The sequence below is a fragment of the Electrona antarctica genome (genome assembly GCF_951216825.1).
Source record: "Electrona antarctica genome assembly, chromosome: 14".
Taxonomy (NCBI): Eukaryota; Metazoa; Chordata; class Actinopteri; order Myctophiformes; family Myctophidae; genus Electrona; species Electrona antarctica.
Window position 1 is genome coordinate 5,849,603 of NC_136795.1, and position 21,774 is coordinate 5,871,376.

Sequence of the window (21,774 nt, forward strand, 5' to 3'; positions counted from 1 at the left end):
AAAATAGCAGATCTACAAGCTCACAACGTGTCGCAGCGCGACGCGTTGTGAGCTTGTAGATCTGCTATTTTCGGGTTGCAACCCAGCACTCTTTATCTACTGGAGATGCGGTGTACGACATGGATTTCGAAACTAATTTGTTCAACGCAAAATTCTGCTTTCCAAGTTCAGGAGACTTTCTCCTGAATGCTGAACTTGGGAAGGGAAGGAGTGGCATTTTGCATCTCTTTCACCGTAGTAAATGCTGCATTCGTGGTCTGGAGAGGGCAGTTGTTTTACAGACAGGCTAAAAGGGCAGGGGCTGACCCTTTGATGTCTATGTGTGCACGTCCCTGGTGGCCCTCTGTATCGTCAAAGTTGCCCTGCATCCCTGGCCTACATATGTATGTATACCTTGTTCATGAGCTGCGCTGTGGTCTGTGTGAGACCAAGGTGTTTCTCGGCCAGGAAGCGGTATCTCCTCTCCTCCTCGTTCAGCGCCTCACTGTGGCTATCCGTGAGGAACTGCACATACTCGCTTCCATTCTACACGGGCACGCACACATGCACGCACACACACACACACACACACACACACACACACACACACACACACACACACACACACACACACACACACACACACACACACACACACACGGAAAGATAAAGTCCGTAACCACATGAGACCTATAGTATACTTTGCCGTTGATCATTATTGAAAAATAATATAAATAATAATAAAAGCCAGGGTAAATGTGGTTTAGAGTTAGAGTAGTTTTAATGAACTGGGCACAGACCAGGTTATTTCCTCTCCTCAGTTGTTTCTCCAGAGCGGTTGCCTGGCTACGGACCTCCATCTCATAGCGCCTCCTACTGCCCTGGGTGACAAGGTACACATTCACTTTAGTGTGTTTGAATTACCTAAAAGATACATAGTAGATTTAGTTAGGTGTAGATTTAGTTAGTAGGTGCGTGCGTGTGCGTGTGCGTGTGTTTTTATGTGAGTGAGAGAGAGAGAGAGAGGGAGAGAGAGCAACTAATATCTCTGATCGATCTGTGAGGCCACGGAATAACCTCGATCACCCCAAATGTTTCAAATCAGCCTTCACTTTTTGGCCTATAACTCATTATGCAAATCGCCAAATCGCAATTCTCATGAATGCTGCATGCCTTCTCTGGCATGGCATGGCATGGAGGAGTGGCATTTGCCATTTCTTTCAAAAATGCTGCATTCGTGGTCTGGAAAGGGCAGTTGTTTTACAGACGGGTAAGGGCAGGGGCTGAAGCCCCCTTTGATGTCTATGTGTGCACGTCCCTGGTCACAGCTTCCTCGCTTCCTGGCCCCACGAGTCACGACTGACACATGCAGCTAACCCAGCTTGGACACATGCAGCCAACCCAGCTTGGACACATGCAGCTAACCCAGCTTGGACACATGCAGCCAACCCAGCTTGGACACATGCAGCCAACCCAGCTTGGACACATGCAGCCAACCCAGCTTGGACACATGCAGCCAACCCCAGCTTGGACACATGCAGCCAACACAGCTTGGACACATGCAGCCAACACAGCTTGGACACATGCAGCCAACCAGGCTTGGACACATGCAGCCAACCCAGCTTGGACACATGCAGCCAACACAGCTTGGACACATGCAGCCAACACAGCTTGGACGCATGCAGCCAACCCAGCTTGGACACATGCAGCCAACCCAGCTTGGACACATGCAGCCAACCCAGCTTGGACACATGCAGCCAACCCAGCTTGGACACATGCAGCCAACCCAGCTTGGACACATGCAGCCAACCCAGCTTGGACACATGCAGCCAACACAGCTTGGACACATGCAGCCAACACAGCTTGGACACATGCAGCCAACCCAGCTTGGACACATGCAGCCAACACAGCTTGGACACATGCAGCCAACCCAGCTTGGACACATGCAGCCAACACAGCTTGGACACATGCAGCCAACACAGCTTGGACACATGCAGCCAACCCAGCTTGGACACATGCAGCCAACCCAGCTTGGACACATGCAGCCAACACAGCTTGGACACATGCAGCCAACCCAGCTTGGACACATGCAGCCAACCCAGCTTGGACACATGCAGCCAACACAGCTTGGACACATGCAGCCAACCCCAGCTTGGACACATGCAGCCAACCAGGCTTGGACACATGCAGCCAACACAGCTTGGACACATGCAGCCAACACAGCTTGGACACATGCAGCCAACCCCAGCTTGGACACATGCAGCCAACCAGGCTTGGACACATGCAGCCAACACAGCTTGGACACATGCAGCCAACACAGCTTGGACACATGCAGCCAACACAGCTTGGACACATGCAGCCAACACAGCTTGGACACATGCAGCCAACCCCAGCTTGGACACATGCAGCCAACACAGCTTGGACACATGCAGCCAACCCAGCTTGGACACATGCAGCCAACACAGCTTGGACACATGCAGCCAACACAGCTTGGACACATGCAGCCAACACAGCTTGGACACATGCAGCCAACCCAGCTTGGACACATGCAGCCAACACAGCTTGGACACATGCAGCCAACCCAGCTTGGACACATGCAGCCAACCCAGCTTGGACACATGCAGCCAACCAGGCTTGGACACATGCAGCCAACACAGCTTGGACACATGCAGCCAACACAGCTTGGACACATGCAGCCAACACAGCTTGGACACATGCAGCCAACACAGCTTGGACACATGCAGCCAACCCAGCTTGGACACATGCAGCCAACCAGGCTTGGACACATGCAGCCAACACAGCTTGGACACATGCAGCCAACACAGCTTGGACACATGCAGCCAACCCAGCTTGGACACATGCAGCTAACCCAGCTTGGACACATGCAGCCAACACAGCTTGGACACATGCAGCCAACCCAGCTTGGACACATGCAGCCAACCCAGCTTGGACACATGCAGCCAACCCCAGCTTGGACACATGCAGCCAACACAGCTTGGACACATGCAGCCAACCCAGCTTGGACACATGCAGCCAACCCCAGCTTGGACACATGCAGCCAACCCAGCTTGGACACATGCAGCCAACACAGCTTGGACACATGCAGCCAACCAGGCTTGGACACATGCAGCCAACACAGCTTGGACACATGCAGCCAACCCAGCTTGGACACATGCAGCCAACACAGCTTGGACACATGCAGCCAACACAGCTTGGACACATGCAGCCAACACAGCTTGGACACATGCAGCCAACACAGCTTGGACACATGCAGCCAACCCAGCTTGGACACATGCAGCCAACACAGCTTGGACACATGCAGCCAACCCAGCTTGGACACATGCAGCCAACACAGCTTGGACACATGCAGCCAACACAGCTTGGACACATGCAGCCAACACAGCTTGGACACATGCAGCCAACCCAGCTTGGACACATGCAGCCAACACAGCTTGGACACATGCAGCCAACCCAGCTTGGACACATGCAGCCAACACAGCTTGGACACATGCAGCCAACACAGCTTGGACACATGCAGCCAACACAGCTTGGACACATGCAGCCAACACAGCTTGGACACATGCAGCCAACACAGCTTGGACACATGCAGCCAACACAGCTTGGACACATGCAGCCAACCCAGCTTGGACACATGCAGCCAACACAGCTTGGACACATGCAGCCAACACAGCTTGGACACATGCAGCCAACCCAGCTTGGACACATGCAGCCAACACAGCTTGGACACATGCAGCCAACCCGGCTTGGACACATGCAGCCAACCCAGCTTGGACACATGCAGCCAACCCAGCTTGGACACATGCAGCCAACCAGGCTTGGACACATGCAGCCAACACAGCTTGGACACATGCAGCCAACCCAGCTTGGACACATGCAGCCAACCCAGCTTGGACACATGCAGCCAACACAGCTTGGACACATGCAGCCAACCCAGCTTGGACACATGCAGCCAACCCAGCTTGGACACATGCAGCCAACCCAGCTTGGACACATGCAGCCAACACAGCTTGGACACATGCAGCCAACCCAGCTTGGACACATGCAGCCAACCCAGCTTGGACACATGCAGCCAACCCAGCTTGGACACATGCAGCCAACACAGCTTGGACACATGCAGCCAACACAGCTTGGACACATGCAGCCAACCCAGCTTGGACACATGCAGCCAACACAGCTTGGACACATGCAGCCAACACAGCTTGGACACATGCAGCCAACACAGCTTGGACACATGCAGCCAACCCAGCTTGGACACATGCAGCCAACACAGCTTGGACACATGCAGCCAACACAGCTTGGACACATGCAGCCAACACAGCTTGGACACATGCAGCCAACACAGCTTGGACACATGCAGCCAACACAGCTTGGACACATGCAGCCAACACAGCTTGGACACATGCAGCCAACACAGCTTGGACACATGCAGCCAACCCAGCTTGGACACATGCAGCCAACACAGCTTGGACACATGCAGCCAACACAGCTTGGACACATGCAGCCAACCCAGCTTGGACACATGCAGCCAACACAGCTTGGACACATGCAGCCAACACAGCTTGGACACATGCAGCCAACACAGCTTGGACACATGCAGCCAACCCAGCTTGGACACATGCAGCCAACACAGCTTGGACACATGCAGCCAACACAGCTTGGACACATGCAGCCAACCCAGCTTGGACACATGCAGCCAACACAGCTTGGACACATGCAGCCAACCCAGCTTGGACACATGCAGCCAACACAGCTTGGACACATGCAGCCAACACAGCTTGGACACATGCAGCCAACCCAGCTTGGACACATGCAGCCAACACAGCTTGGACACATGCAGCCAACACAGCTTGGACACATGCAGCCAACACAGCTTGGACACATGCAGCCAACACAGCTTGGACACATGCAGCCAACACAGCTTGGACACATGCAGCCAACACAGCTTGGACACATGCAGCCAACACAGCTTGGACACATGCAGCCAACACAGCTTGGACACATGCAGCCAACCCAGCTTGGACACATGCAGCCAACACAGCTTGGACACATGCAGCCAACACAGCTTGGACACATGCAGCCTACACAGCTTGGACACATGCAGCCAACACAGCTTGGACACATGCAGCCAACCCAGCTTGGACACATGCAGCCAACACAGCTTGGACACATGCAGCCAACCCAGCTTGGACACATGCAGCCAACACAGCTTGGACACATGCAGCCAACACAGCTTGGACACATGCAGCCAACACAGCTTGGACACATGCAGCCAACCCAGCTTGGACACATGCAGCCAACACAGCTTGGACACATGCAGCCAACACAGCTTGGACACATGCAGCCAACCCAGCTTGGACACATGCAGCCAACACAGCTTGGACACATGCAGCCAACACAGCTTGGACACATGCAGCCAACACAGCTTGGACACATGCAGCCAACCCAGCTTGGACACATGCAGCCAACCCAGCTTGGACACATGCAGCCAACACAGCTTGGACACATGCAGCCAACACAGCTTGGACACATGCAGCCAACACAGCTTGGACACATGCAGCCAACCCAGCTTGGACACATGCAGCCAACCCAGCTTGGACACATGCAGCCAACACAGCTTGGACACATGCAGCCAACACAGCTTGGACACATGCAGCCAACCCAGCTTGGACACATGCAGCCAACCCAGCTTGGACACATGCAGCCAACACAGCTTGGACACATGCAGCCAACACAGCTTGGACACATGCAGCCAACACAGCTTGGACACATGCAGCCAACCCAGCTTGGACACATGCAGCCAACCCAGCTTGGACACATGCAGCCAACACAGCTTGGCATCTGCGCTCCAAGGACCGCTCTTTTATACTTATACTTATGTATTTCGTTTTCACTGTTAAATCATTTTGCTTTATAAAAAATCACTTTACATTCGCTTAAACAAAGCTCTTTATTCCCAATGCTGTTGAATGAACTCAGTGATTTCCATAATGAAAAATAAATATAACCTATCAAGGGGAAATTTGCATTTCAAAGACAACACAGCATGGGCTCTCATTGTAATGATTGTTTTTTTCTTTTTTTAAATCACAGCAGGTCTGCTCTTCATATTCCCGGAGCCCAGAATATAGTTCCAATAAAACATATAGTGTTATATTTGCCCTTTACATCCAGTTCACAAAAAAAACCAATTGTTTATGTAACATTTATATTACGTCATATACATCGATGTGTGCCGAAAATAGCAGATCTACATGATGCATTGTGAGCTTGTAGAGCTTATAAACCATTTAGGACGCGAACACATGTGTCGCTTTAGCGTTTATAACCACTTTAACCATTATTTTAAACTTTAGCTGTGAAAAATAGCAGATCTACAAGCTCATAGCACGGCACAGAGTGCCACGATACGAGCTTATAGATCTGATATTTTTGAAAAATCGTGAAAATGTTTCAGGGTGTGACAAGGTGTCCGTGGAACAACACATTTTCAGATGGGGGTCCGCGGCCAAATACAGATAATTCTGGGGGTCCTTGACAGGAAATAGTTTGAGGACCACCGACATAGAAACATAGGGTTTTTCAGAAAACTGTCATGATTTAGAAGACTTGTTCTTTTCTTTTTTACTTACTAATATGTAGTCTTTGTCCAGTCTGACGTTGTTGTCCATTTCCTGGAGAACCTCGTTGTGGAACCAGCGGAACTGTAACGAGACGCGGACCATTATAACACGAGGGGAGCATCGTACAGTATGGACGTACATTATGGTAGGGCATTCACTTTTCCATTTTTACTAGTTGACTAGTTGCCTAGTTTACTAGGTCGACTAGTAAACTAGTTGTTTAACTACCTATTATGTAAAAATCACACCCGTGTGAACTGAGTGGTGTAAGGTATTATTATAGCCTGATCAGCTGTGGTCTGACGTAATGTCTGACGTAATGAAATCACACCCGTGTGAACTGGGTGACCGTAGCAACCATGCTCATTTTTTTGTACGGACAGACAGACAGACAGACAGACAGACAGACACGTAAACTAACAAAGCCAGTTGTACAGCCGGTTTACACCACTCAAAAAAAATCTACCTGATCTTGAGGCCTACAAAATCGGGGGGAAAATAAAAAAAATAAACTTTTTTTTCCTTTTTTTCTTATCAACTAGTACCAACAAGGTCGATTAGTGGATTTACTAGTCGACTAGTTACTAGTCGACTAGTTACTAGTCGACTAGTTGCTTAATGCCCTACAGTATGGATGTACAGTATGGACGTACAGTAGAAAAAGGCAGTGGTGGAAAAGGTACATTTTTATTTTTATAGCATCAATATTGTAATATAGAAATACTCTGTTACAAGTAAAAGTCCGGAATTCTAAATGTACTTGGGTAAATGTACAAAAGTGTTGGCATCAAAATGCACCAAAAGTAGAAAATACTCACTATGCAGAATGTCCCATTTCGAGATTTCAAATGTACCCACATCTTTTGAAAAATAGCCGATCTACAAGCTCACAATGCGTCGCGATGCGACGCATTGTGAGCTTGTAGATCAGCTATTTTCAAATGGCCGAAATATGTGACCAGTCTCAATGTTTGAAGACACTGTCGGTGCTAATGGAACTCCACAATTGACCAAAATACATTTGATTTATTGTGTCTCAATTAAACCACTGTAAGTGGTTAATCGATGATTTGTAATAATAATAATAATCAAAATGTACAAAGTACAGTAACTATAGTGACTAAAGTTTTCAAATAATTGTAGTGGCGGGAAAAGTACAACATTTGCCTCTGAGACTTATAGTGGAGTGGAAGTATAGAACATTGTCAATACCTGCAGTAAAGTATGTAAAATACATGACATTGTACTTAAGTATAAAGTACTTAAGTTAAATGTACTTTCCACCACTAAAAGGTTGTGGTGTGTCTGATGTGTGAACCTACAACACCATGTGTGTCTCATGTGTGAACCTACAACACCATGTGTGTCTGATGTGTGAACCTATAAACACCATGTGTGTCTGACGTGTGAACCTACAACACCATGTGTGTCTGACGTGTGAACCTACAACACCATGTGTGTCTGATGTGTGAACCTACAACACCATGTGTGTCTGATGTGTGAACCTATAAACACCATGTGTGTCTGACGTGTGAACCTATAACACCGTGTGTGTCTGACGTGTGAACCTACAACACCATGTGTGTCTCATGTGTGAACCTACAACACCATGTGTGTCTGACGTGTGAACCTACAACACCATGTGTGTCTGACGTGTGAACCTACAACACCATGTGTGTCTGACGTGTGAACCTACAACACCATGGGTGTCTCATGTGTGAACCTACAACACCATGTGTGTCTGACGTGTGAACCTACAACACCATGTGTGTCTGACGTGTGAACCTACAACACCATGTGTGTCTGACGTGTGAACCTACAACACCATGGGTGTCTCATGTGTGAACCTACAACACCATGTGTGTCTGACGTGTGAACCTACAACACCATGTGTGAACCTACAACTCCATGTGTGAACCTACAACTCCATGTGTGTCTGACGTGTGAACCTACAACACCATGTGTGTCTGACGTGTGAACCTACAACACCATGTGTGTCTGACGTGTGAACCTATAAATACCATGTGTGTCTGACGTGTGAACCTACAACACCATGTGTGTCTGACGTGTGAACCTACAACACCATGTGTGAACCTACAACACCATGTGTGAACCTACAACACCATGTGTGAACCTACAACACCATGTGTGTCTGACGTGTGAACCTACAACACCATGTGTGAACCTACAACACCATGTGTGAACCTACAACACCATGTGTGAACCTACAACACCATGTGTGAACCTACAACACCATGTGTGAACCTACAACACCATGTGTGAACCTACAACACCATGTGTGAACCTACAACACCATGTGTGTCTGACGTGTGAACCTACAACACCATGTGTGAACCTACAACACCATGTGTGAACCTACAACACCATGTGTGAACCTACAACACCATGTGTGTCTGACGTGTGAACCTACAACACCATGTGTGAACCTACAACACCATGTGTGAACCTACAACACCATGTGTGAACCTACAACACCATGTGTGAACCTACAACACCATGTGTGTCTGACGTGTGAATCTACAACACCATGTGTGAACCTACAACACCATGTGTGAACCTACAACACCATGTGTGAACCTACAACACCATGTGTGTCTGATGTGTGAACCTACAACACCATGTGTGTCTGACGTGTGAACCTACAACACCATGTGTGTCTGACGTGTGAACCTACAACACCATGTGTGTCTGACGTGTGAACCTACAACACCATGTGTGTCTGATGTGTGAACCTACAACACCATGTGTGTCTGACGTGTGAACCTACAACACCATGTGTGTCTGACGTGTGAACCTACAACACCATGTGTGTCTGACGTGTGAACCTACAACACCATGTGTGTCTGACGTGTGAACCTACAACACCATGTGTGTCTGACGTGTGAACCTACAACACCATGTGTGTCTGACGTGTGAACCTACAACACCATGTGTGTCTGACGTGTGAACCTACAACACCATGTGTGTCTCATGTGTGAACCTACAACACCATGTGTGTCTGACGTGTGAACCTACAACACCATGTGTGTCTGATGATGTGTGAACCTACAACTCCATCGAACTCCACGGTGAGTCTCCTCTGATTCTCCGCGATCTGAATCAGGACATCTCCTAAAAGAGAATGTGGATAATATTATGGTACAGTACAGTACAGTACAGTACAGTACAGTACACAATAGGTATACGTCAATAATTATAACATCAAAGTCAAAGTCGTACGATTTGTCACACACGTTCCCGCAGTGAAATTTGTGTGCCAAGCAGGGAGGCATTAGGTCCCATTAGTCCCATTAGTCTTTGGTATGACCCGGCCGGGGATCGAACCCCAACCTCCCAGTTTCAGGGCGGACACTCTAACCACAAGGCCACTGACTGGTAACATGTAATAGTATGGATAATAGTGTCATGGTTTTTACCGTAACTGGACATAATTATGCAAGCTTGGTGTTCAAGAGATGTATTGATAATCATAAACAAATTAATATACTTCTATCTGTGTGAGAGAGAGGCTGTATAGTCCAAGTCAACATCTGGACTTTATTAAGAACAAGAATGTCTGGGAATATCACCAACAACCCTAACCCATGCAGCATTGTGTAATCTGGTGCAACTAAGCAGCGTGATATGGTGTACTAGCCCTTCAGTTAGGCTACAGAGAGTCTGGTAAACACATAGTTTGGCTATAGACAGGGAACGTTGGAGTTACGCAACTTTCCAGAAAGATCGATCACTTATGTAACTCAAGAATATAAAGTTAGGACCACTCTCTGGTGAGGAGGAGAGTGGAGGAGAAAGGGAGAGAGAGCGGAGTAGAGAGAGAAGGACGACACAGAGAACCGTGTGAGAGATGGTAGCTGGACTCATGGGCGTTGGTTCAGCTGCTTTTCTGTCTGTCACTGAATAAACTGAAGACAACTACTGTGTCTCCCAAATTACTTTCGATAACAATAGCACTCTCCTTTTTCGTTCTGTTTTGCTTTTTCACACTCACCTTCTCTCTCCCTCTCATCCCCTTCCCCCTGTTGTTGTCTCTCGCCTCTACTTCTCAGTATATTTTTTCTCTCTCTCTCCCTCTCTCTCTCTCTCTCTCTCTCTCTCTTACCTGCTGCAACTCTCCCCTTCTCCCTGCATCTCTCTACAACTCTCTCTTTCTCATGTATGCACGTGCGTGCGTGCGTGCGTGCGTGCGTGCGTGCGTGCGTGCGTGCGTGCGTGCGTGCGTGCGCGCGCACGCACGCACGCACACACACACACACACACACACACACTCAGGGACCTGCTCAGATAGACACTATGTTGTGCTAGAACACCTACTGTACCTTTTTGCCTAGTCTAGACAGCAATGTGCCTTTTTGAAAGTTCATTTTTTTGGTACAGTTTGTTCATTTTATTTGTATAGCTACGGTATGTGGACCATGGTGACATCGATCAATTCTGGATTAAAAGCTTCTATAGTATATTATTTATGCCCCCAAAATCTATAAATATCACACGCTATTAAGGCGTGCCCTTTTTTCACTTGAGCACCTGCCCCTCAAAATGTCTGCATGCTCGCCACTGACACACTGCACACACATTACTTTGCAGCAGGATGCTGCTGCTCTTGGCCCATCTCAAGGTGTTCACTTCCACTAAGGGGAGCGAGCTAAACACAGTTTGGACGGCTTTCAACCCCAACCACCAACCAACCTTTGGTGAGGGCTCTATTAACCTATTTTGACCTGAGATCAGATTCTAAAAATGTCTTCTACATCCTGACAGTTTTCTGAAAAAGCTATGTTTCTATGTCAGTCGTTCTTCGATTTTTCAAGAATAGCAGACCTACAAGCTCATAGCGTGCCACTCGGTGGCGCGCTATGAGCTTGTAGATCTTCTATTTTTCAATAGCTAAAACATAACGCTAACACCAAATTCCCGCCCAAAATGGGTTAAGTCGTGCCCTTTTTTCACTTGAGCACCTGCCCCTCAAAATGTCTGCATGCTCGCCACTGACACTGCACACACTTGTACTTTGCAGCAGGATGCTGCTCTTGGCCCATCTCAAGGTGTTCCCTTCCACTAAGGGGAGCGAGCTAAACACAGTTTGGACGGCCTTCAACCCCAACCACCAACCAACCTTTGGTGAGGGCTCTGTTAAAGTACTTGGGTTAAGTGAGCAGCACATGAGGGCCAGCAGCCGGGATGTCATCCTGTATTATTCATGTTCCCTGCTAGGGCCTATTCATGTTCCCTGCTAGGGCCTATACACTCATAGTGCCACATGATACCCCTATTCCAGCTCAGGAACTACAAAGCCTGGGGTATTCTTTGTGACGAGCTGTGGTGTCGACTCGACCACGCACCGAAAATAGACAATCTAGTCCAGGGACATGCACACATAGACTGTCAAAGGGGGCTTGAGCCCCTGCCCTTTTACCCGTCTGTAAAACAACTGCCCTCTCCAGACCACGGATACAGCATTTACCATGGTAAAAGAAATGCAAATGCCACTCCTTTCCTTGCCATGCCGGAAGGCAGCATTCAGGATAATTGTACTTGAACTTGAACGCAGCATTTTGCATTGAACTAATTTGTTTCGAAATCCATGTCGTACACCGCATCTCCAGTAGATAAAGAGTGCAGGCTTGCGCCCCCAAAATAGCTGCGACGTGTTATGAGCTTGTAGATCTGCTATTTTCGCTACTTTTGTCCAAAAGTGTCCTCTTACGGGATTTCAGCCCCTGCCTCTCTAACACTCTCTGCACATCCCTGACAAAGCCTGAGGTGTTCTTTGCGCTGCGGCGTCGACCACGCACCGAAAATAGACAGTCTAGTCTCTCTCTGTGAGCTTGTAGATCGTCTGTTTCCGGTGCGCGACACCCACGCGTATTCATGGCGTAATGTCTTTTGGCTTCGACTCAGTCACAGGATATGCGCTTAAAGCTTCCACTGCTATAGATACAAGTGAAGTCATGCGCTTTATGCCTAGCGGTGGTGCAGATCGCAGAAGACGCCCACGTCTGAGTGAGTGGTGATATGGAATTAGCATAAGCTGGAGTCTTTGCGATATACAAAAAGCCAGCAGTTAACCTGAAGCGCAAGTTAAGAAAGGGGTTTCCAGTTCCACGCGCAAAAAAAACATGCACACACGACAGCACACTCGCATGCACGTGCACACACAAACACACAACACATCACAACATGTGATGTAAACTTTGCTCCTCGTAATCTGTGTTTATATGTGCTAAATAATACATAAACTCACACCCATTGGACCAACATGCATGTAGAGCTACATACAGTAGATATGATGTATACACATAAATGTGTGTGTGGTACTGGTACACACCAAGGGGGCAGGCAGACTTTCCAACGTTGAAGCTCTGGGTCCTAGTGGTAGGAGGAGGGACTACAGGCGGACCCGTGGATACATGGCCGGTTAAACCCCGTGCAGCTGGGCTTTAACGTTGAGCGCTCGGTTGCCCTACGTCACTCAGGACCTCAAAGTTGAGGTCCTGGGAGGGACTTCCGGCAGTCTTCCGGGTGCTTCAAAACGCCACTGAGCAACTTCCACTGACATGAATAGCTGGGGGGGCGGAGCTTCGCGCCAGTTCAGTCTCTATTATATATATACTCTATGGTACACACCCAATGATCTCTTTCTCTCTCACATGGTGGTGCACTAGGGCCGTTTGTACAGTCTCAGAGTGAAATTAACACTTTTACAGGCACGCACGCACGCACGCACGCACACACACACACACACACACACACACACACACACACACACACACACACACACACACACACACACACACACACACACACACACACACACACACACACAAATGCAGCACATTTAGGATGAGAGTCTTACCTATTGACCGCGAGGACATGGTGTGCAATGCTTGCTCTCCAATCTTTGCGATGGCATTGTAGTAGGCCTCACTAGTTACTGCAAGAGCTAAAAATCACACGCAGACGCACACACACACGCACGCACGCACGCACGCACGCACGCACGCGCACGCACACGCACACACATCCAAAACAAAACAGTTGATTGAATTGCAAATTTTATTCATGCAATTCACTTTGCAATTCACAGACAGATCAAGTCTCAGCATTAAAAGCACATAAACAGACACATTATTTCAAAAGCATCTGGCAGACTGTTTACACTACAGCAGTGGTTCCCAAAGTGGGGTCCGGGGACCCCCAGGGGTCCTTGATGGAGTTCCAGGGGGTCCCCATGCTAAATGATAGTTTGGAACCAAATGGATCCTTATGGGTCTGTAACTCTGAGAGTCTGAGAGGGTCCATTTGGTTCCAGTTGTACACTCTCAGAGTTAAATTAACTTTGATTTTACAATATAAATTGGGGGTCCCAGAGATAGAATTGCCATTAAATGGGGGGTCCGTAGACTAATGCATGTCAAACTGGGGGTCATTGAAATTAAAATGGTTGAGAATCACTGCTAGAGCCGTAAAGATGTTCTCTTATGGGGGTCATATCTTTTCTAATGGGGGGTCCGCGGGCTCATTATTAGTGTCAATTTGGGGGTCCTTGACGTGAATAAGTTTGGGAACCACTGCACTACAGGACCTCACTGAATTACAGTATTGTATCAGTCATTGAAGCAGCTCTACCCACTGAATTACAGTATTGTATCAGTCATTGAAGCAGCTCTACCCATTGCCATGCACTCTTATCTGCAATAGCGTCTATTGTATGTATTACTTAAGTGCAGGCATTTGCAATAAAATCACCATAATAGACAAAAATAAAACCTTTAATGCCCTGTTTACACGTAGCTGTGTGTCAGTGTCACGCACCTGAAATAGCAGATCTACTGTACAAGCTCACAACATGTCGCATGTCGCACAACATATTGTGAGCTTTTAGACCTGCGGAGAGCGACTAAGTACCCCTTTACTGTAAAAGCATTCTCCATATTCTTATATATTCTATTTCTTGGTCATTAAGGTCCACAGAATGAGAGGTCTGCTCTGCCGGAAACATTGGGGAAAAAGTTATGGACATTTTTGTATACCACACCATAGACAACCAGTCAACCAATATAAGGCAAAATGTTCCACATTTCGTCATACTTTCAGTAGCATGTGACATGTCAAACATTATGTGGTGTGCTTTTTTTAGGCCAGTGGTTCTCAAAGTGGTGTCCGGAGAACTGCAGGGATCCTCCGGCATGGACGGATTAACCCATTTGAACCTGAGATGAGATTTTAAAAATGTCTTCTACATCCTGACAGTTTTCTGAAAAAGCTAGGTTTCTATGTCATTCTTCGATTTTTCAAAAATAGCAGACCTACAAGCTCGTAGCGCGCCACTCGGTGGCCACTCGGCGTGCCACCGAGTGGCGTGCCACCGAGTGGCGCGCCACCGAGTGCCGCCACCGAGTGCCGCCACATGAGCTTGTAGATCTGCTATTTTTCAATAGCTAAAGCATAACATAATGCTTACACCAAAAAGGGTTCCCGCCAAAAATTGGTTAAAGTGAAATAGGCCTGAAATAGGAAGGGTTCGGCACTGGTTTTTCAACTGCCCCTAGCAGCCTAACGGTAAGGCAGGCGGGAATTGAAGTGAATGTGTTGGATGCAGTTCAAAGTGAACGTTACTCGGGTATCTAAATGGAAGTGGATGTATTCGATGCAGTTCAAAGTGAACTTTACTCAGGTATCTAGTTTGTTGCTGTGCGACCTTCCTAGCCTGTGTCATTAAATAAAAACGAGAGACAATGGCTAAAAATGGCGATCGAAAATCGGCTAAAGTGGCTGTTTTGTTTTTGGCCATTATCTCTGGAACGGAAAGTCCAATCTGTTCAGTTCAAAGCTTGTTGGAAGCGTGACTTTGAGGACATTCCAAGCCCCAGGGGGCCCATTGGCTTGGGGACGTGCACGTGCACACTTGGCACAAGCCATAATTCGTTGATGCTTGGAAGGGTTCATAATCTCAATCAGTTTAACCACTTAAACCCTATTTTGAGAGCCCCTCCTATGCTCAGCTTTGTTTTTTTGTGTGTACTCCATAGCGATGATTTGATTGGCTGAACAATGCATGTACCCCATAGCGATGATGATTTGATTGGCTGAGCACGGAATGTGATGTATTATGATGATGTGTAGAGCACCGCTCACTTCACACAAGTGTGATTTTTAATACAACAGCTATTGAAAGATTGCAGATCTATATTCTCACAGTGCATTGAGATGCGACACGTTGTGAGCTTGTAGATCTTGATAGATCTACGAGCTCCTGGGGACTTTTCCATGTGTTTCCATGTGTTATCCTTTTAGCTGAGGACTGTTTATGGTACATTGTGTCCTTGAAAATGAAGGGGCACATTAACATACCATGAAGTTATGACTGCACTCGACTCAGTAGGCAGGGAATTATGGTCTTAGTTTGAGTTGCAGGCAGGCAGTATGATAAGTAAATGTGCACCACGTATACCCTCTCTTGGTTGGTGGTGCTTTACCGTGCTTACATGTGTTAAATATTGATTAGAGATAGATAGCACTACCATATGCCATCTTTAAAGGTATATTCAGTGATTTCGCTTCATTCAAATATCACTTATTTTTTTATTTATTTTTGATAATTCGCCCTACTATAGAGTGTGCTGACCATATAAGGAGTTCCTCCCTGTCCCCAGTGAGCCCCTGGGGTCAAAACACCCTAGTTTCAGTTTTGGTGGCGGGTGGCAAAGCCTTCATCCAATCAGGATGAGAGGGGCCTTCCTCCAATCATGTGTGGGGGCGGGCCTTGGTGCACATGCTGTTGCACTTCCCCCCACTGTAGAGCGTGTGCATGTGCACATTTTGTTACCGGGGCGGACTGGGTGGTTTACCAAATCACCCAAATCACTGAATGCTCCTTTAAAGATGGGCCCCATGTTATGTACTCATAAATGTAGACCTTAAAACATTTTAAAAACTTACATTTGTTTGCATATTTAAGATGTATTAGAAAGAAATACATCACTGAAGAAGGTGGTGTATGTGTTTGTACACAGTATAATCCATCAAAAACCGACAATGACTATATAGTGCAGGGGTTTTCAACAGGTGGTCCGTGAAGGTATATTGCAGGTGAGCCCAGACCTCTTGCAATTATTAATGTAGGAAAGCGATTGCAATAAATTACCTATGATGACACATATCAACGTTGCCAGTTACAGGGAAGTCGGAGCCGGAGGTCAATGAATTTCACAGAAGAGGTAGTTAGAATATCAAGAAAGACATTTCCTGGTTGAGTCATCATTATTAGTAAATGGGCCTATATAATCACTGTCTGCTCACTCAGATAGAAATGTGTATATCAGTTAACGCAAGTTTAATGGAAGAGTTGGATGCATAGAGACATGGGATGCATAGCAAGTGTCACAACAGTGGTACCCAGGTTGATTCTTTAGCCCTAACCACACCAAAGGGTCGGGACGGCTTTAGCGTTGTCCCAGTGGTGTGATATGTCCTGTCGCACGTTGACCCACGCCGTCCAAGTTGTCCCAAGTGATTCAATGCATGGAATTCAATAACACCAAAGGGTCACCATGAAACTCCTAAACGGTTTGGACCCAAGGAGTTGCGTACATAGCGACCCTTTGGTGTGGTTAGGGCTTTAGTCAGGGACAGGGTGGTATAGTCCCATTCATTAGCAGCTCAATGCAAAGGTACTGTAGGCTGGTAAGCATTCCTTTTCGGGGTTTATGATCCGGTCTGGAGCGGATGGTAATTTACGTCATTGTTGAATGTACTGTAGTCATTGATTTGCAGGCATGCAGGCAGGAAACCACGAAGCGGAATCAGAAGTACCGGAAATTCCCTGTGATCAAGGGCATCATAATTGTAGGGCCAACCCAATAAAATGTAAGCCTTGATGCGGCGTATGAGTCTGACAAGTTTCTTCAAGTATGTCTTGGAATAATTCGTTTGGTATATCCATATTTTATTCCAACTCGTAGCGACTGGCGAGACTAAGAACAAACAGGGGGGGGGGACCAAAACAAAGCGACGCGGGAAAGGCCCAGAAACCACAAACAGGAATGAGAAACCTGGTGACACAAGGTTAGGACAAAGGCTTCATGCCAGAGTAATGTTCTCATTACAAGGGAGATGAACCAACTGTTTGAGGCACCTGATATTGCAACCAAACTGCACACATTGCAACCAAACTGCACACATTGCAACCAAACTGCACAAATTGCAACCAAACTGCACAAATTGCAACCAAACTGCACACATTGTGATGCAGTATCTGTAGTATCCATACAGTAGTATATATTTCTGGGATAATTATGGCTCTTGAAAAATATAAATCCTTGAATTAATAGAGTGTACAGTAAAAGCCCTGAGGTGTATTGTAAGGAATATATAGCCTGCAGCATGTGGGCTGTTACACCAGCCAGGATTACAAGCCCATAAACCCAGCCATGACAGGACTGAGGTATTCCCAGAGCATATGGACTTTGGAATACGGTCATCAGCTTCGGTGAAAAGGACACGGGGACCTCCCATATCCTGTACTTCAATCACAATTACTGGGGTTTATTGGACTTATAAATTCAGGCGCCCGCCCGTGTGTGTGCGTGCGTGCGTGCATGCGATGTGTGTGTGTTTCACAAATAAGATCAGCTTATCACATTATATGACATAGGCAACAGACATATTTCGGTCTATTTGATGTTTGTTTGTTTGTGTTTTGTTTGTGTTTTGTTACCTTGGAAGGCTTGGACATAGCTGGTGCCTAGAGAGACCAGTTTCTGCATGCTTGGATTGAACTGTTCTATCAGGCTCTGTTTGGGACATATACACGCACGCACGCACGCACGCACGCACGCACGCACGCACGCACGCACGCACGCACGCACGCACGCACGCACGCACGCACGCACGCACGCACGCACGCACGCACGCACACACACACACACACACACACACACACACACACACACACACACACACACACACACACACACACACACACACACACACACACACACACACACACACACACACACACACACACAATATGCACTTTACTGTCATAGCAATTTCAACAACTTTACCATCTGTCCTAGAACATTGTTCATCTTAGAAAATGTTATCAGCATTTATGAATATGAAGGCCTTCATAGTGAATGGAAGATCTGTTCGGCTTAGAAATTAATATCAAGGGAAGGTGAATGTTGTTTTGTCTTCACAGTACCTAAACTATACTAACTCCATCCTCAGATGTTGAACATATATAACTCTTATGGTCTTTGACATTTTGACAGATGTCATGGACATACAACCAGCCCTTTTGTTCCGGTCTATAATGACATGTTATTGTCATTCATGGAACATAACTTTGACATCTTGTCATATTTCATGCACACCCAGAACTGTCCTGCTGTCCCTGTCTATAGTTAAAGGGGCATTCCACTCATTTTCAACATTTTACTATGTCATTAATATACCTTAGAGCTGTTATGTGGAAATAATAAAAAGGTCCCCCCATTCTGTGTTTCCTAGAACTGTAAGTATGACAAAAATCACCCCCGTGTGAACTGAGTGGTGCAAGGTCTTATATAGCCTGATTTTTTTTCAGACCTGTAGTTATAGGAAACACAGAATGGGGGGACCTTTTTATTATTTCCACATAACAGCTCTAAGACATAGTAATGACATAGTAAAATGTTGAAAATGAGTGGAATGCCCCTTTAATGATCAGTTGGGGGCCGTAGAAGACCCCCAACCGAAAATATGTTATGCCAGGGACCCCCATGCTAGATTTGTGTTGTTGAAATATTTCAAAAAACATCTCATATTTTCCAAAACTCTTCAAGATTTGTTTGAAAATAGCTGATCTACACTCTCTTTCAACCATGCAGAACCTCACAAAGTATCTAGTTGTTTTGTTCACTTACAGTGTATATGCCCAGCGTAGAACGATGTAGCTGATCGCTGTTCATTGTCGACATGTTTATTATCTGGAACGTTTCCGAGCAGAGCTGGCAAAAAAAGGTCTGAGAGGGTTCAAGGGCCCCGAATCATCCAGAACAAATGTGGCCACGGTTCACCGCGAGAAAATTAAAAGAGCAGTTTATCACAGACAGGATCGACGGACTGGCCGAGGAGTAGAGAGTGAACAAAGTGTGCAAGCAATCGACACCATGTGTTGACACACAGTGGTAAATAATTAAACCACACAGAACCATAAAAGGCGCCAACATCTGGTGTGTGTGTGTGTGTGTGTGTGTGTGTGTGTGTGTGTGTGTGTGTGTGTGTGTGTGTGTGTGTGTGTGTGTGTGTGTGTGTGTGTGTGTGTGTGTGTGTGTGTGTGTGTGTGTGTGTGTGTGTGTGTGTGTGTGTGTGTGTGTGTGTGTGTGTGTGTGTGTGTGTGTGTGTGTGTGTGTGTGTGTGTGTGTGTGTGTGTGTGTGTGTGTGTGTGTGTGTGTGTGTGTGCGTGCGTGCGTGCGTGCGTGCGTGCGTGCGTGCGTGCGTGCGTGCGTGCGTCGTCGTGCATGTTTTAGTGACTGTCTTTTCCCAAATATGGCCATTCGATACAAGTATTAATACATTTAGTTTTTGCTGCTGGACTCAGAGCTGGTCACGTTTCACTGCTTGCAATATTCTAGTGGCTGGACCAGACATGGGCCTTAAGGCGCTCCACAGACACAGGGGCGCCGCTGACTATTTGGTTGCCCCAAACATGATATGTTTGTGCTGCATTTTTGTCACACCACAACAAAACACGGGTATATTTTACCCAATATAAAATATTCCATACAAAATATTTCTCATCAAAATATATTGAATATACATTACATGGCAATAAATGGCAACTTGATGGTATTACAAAAAATGAAAATAGATATCATGGGGGCATTGGGGGGCCCTATCATAGGGGGGAATCGGTGAAAAATGTGGGTATTATTTAAAAAAAATGTTCTTAACAAAAATAAATGGAGCTGGGGTCTTCTCCTTTGGTCCACCCATTCCTGGGACATGTGCGAATGGTCCAGTGAAAAGAAAAAATCCCATTGTGGGTCTATGGGATTTTATCACTCTATCACTAAACACACCTGCCTGTAGAAAAAAAACAGGGATGTGGGCAGGGAAACAAACCTATCCGTCTATGATGTCACTGAGCATCATGAAGGTACTGAAAGACCCACCCATCTCAGACATCAGCAACACTATGACAATTACAAATATATAATTGTGTAGGGTTAAGTGGCAGAGCCGCTGTTACATACTCGAGGATTGTACATGTATTATGTATTATATATGATATTATATATGATACCGTGACTATATTTCTATATATTGTATATTATACAAGGGGTATTTATATATATATATATATATTATGTTATACGGTGATTATATTGATACATATAGATATTATAAGTATACAGTGATGTGGCAAAGTATGGAGTGCTGATTGCAGTTCTCAGTCACAGGTCTGGCTGGTGCTCGGAGGCGGAGACTTACCTTCCACCTGCCCACCTCGTCAACGGGAGCCTATCATCATCAGAAGGCCAGCCAGAGGAAGACTACTTAAGAGCAGCTGTGATGCCAGCTCGTTGGCACTGTGACTCAGTCTGACATACTGAGAGCACCTTGTCCAGGGAGCTGTGTAAAGAGTCTAACATTCACGAGGGACTCCAGTGTGGAGCGCTCTGCGTGACTACCGTGATTACCTGTGGTACCGTTACAAGAAGTTATACTGTGTTGTAATAATCGGGAGTGTGGGAGCTTGATTTGTGTAAACAGTTTGTATTTTGGTTAGGACTAGAAAGAGTAGAGAGTTTAGATAGGTTGATAATTTGTAACCTTTCTTTTTCTGTTGATGGTTAGGATTAGCTAGAGGGTTCTGTCTCCATTAGGATAGGTTTAGTCTGTTTTGTTGTTTTCCCTGAGTTGCCCCATACAGCCTTCTTTTGTTTTCATTATTATATAAGTAACTAATCTTTAAGTTGATCTTGTAACCGGGCTCAGCTCGGGAGGGTTCAGCCCAAACTTTAAGTTGGTTGGAAACCCAGAAACTACCGTTATTAGTAGCTTACAGGTTGTCTAGACTGGAGGATTGATATATATATATGGCCGTATTCTATATATATATATTCATAATATACCATTGTAT

The 21,774-nt window shown here is 46.5% G+C and overlaps 1 protein-coding gene across 1 annotated transcript in view; it reads right to left on the reverse strand.

Moving 5' to 3' along the window:
* baiap2l2a (BAR/IMD domain containing adaptor protein 2 like 2a) overlaps positions 1-19,606 on the reverse strand; it is a gene marked incomplete at its 5' end in the record, with an annotated part of 44,716 nt that extends 25,110 nt beyond the window's left edge. The window contains 7 exons of the mRNA XM_079519850.1: positions 394-525; positions 780-860; positions 6,630-6,701; positions 9,691-9,752; positions 13,498-13,584; positions 18,361-18,436; positions 19,553-19,606. Of these exons, the coding sequence (XP_079375976.1) occupies positions 394-525; positions 780-860; positions 6,630-6,701; positions 9,691-9,752; positions 13,498-13,584; positions 18,361-18,436; positions 19,553-19,606 (564 nt within the window). The remainder of the gene's footprint in view (positions 1-393; positions 526-779; positions 861-6,629; positions 6,702-9,690; positions 9,753-13,497; positions 13,585-18,360; positions 18,437-19,552) is intronic.
* Positions 19,607-21,774: the final 2,168 nt, after the last annotated feature.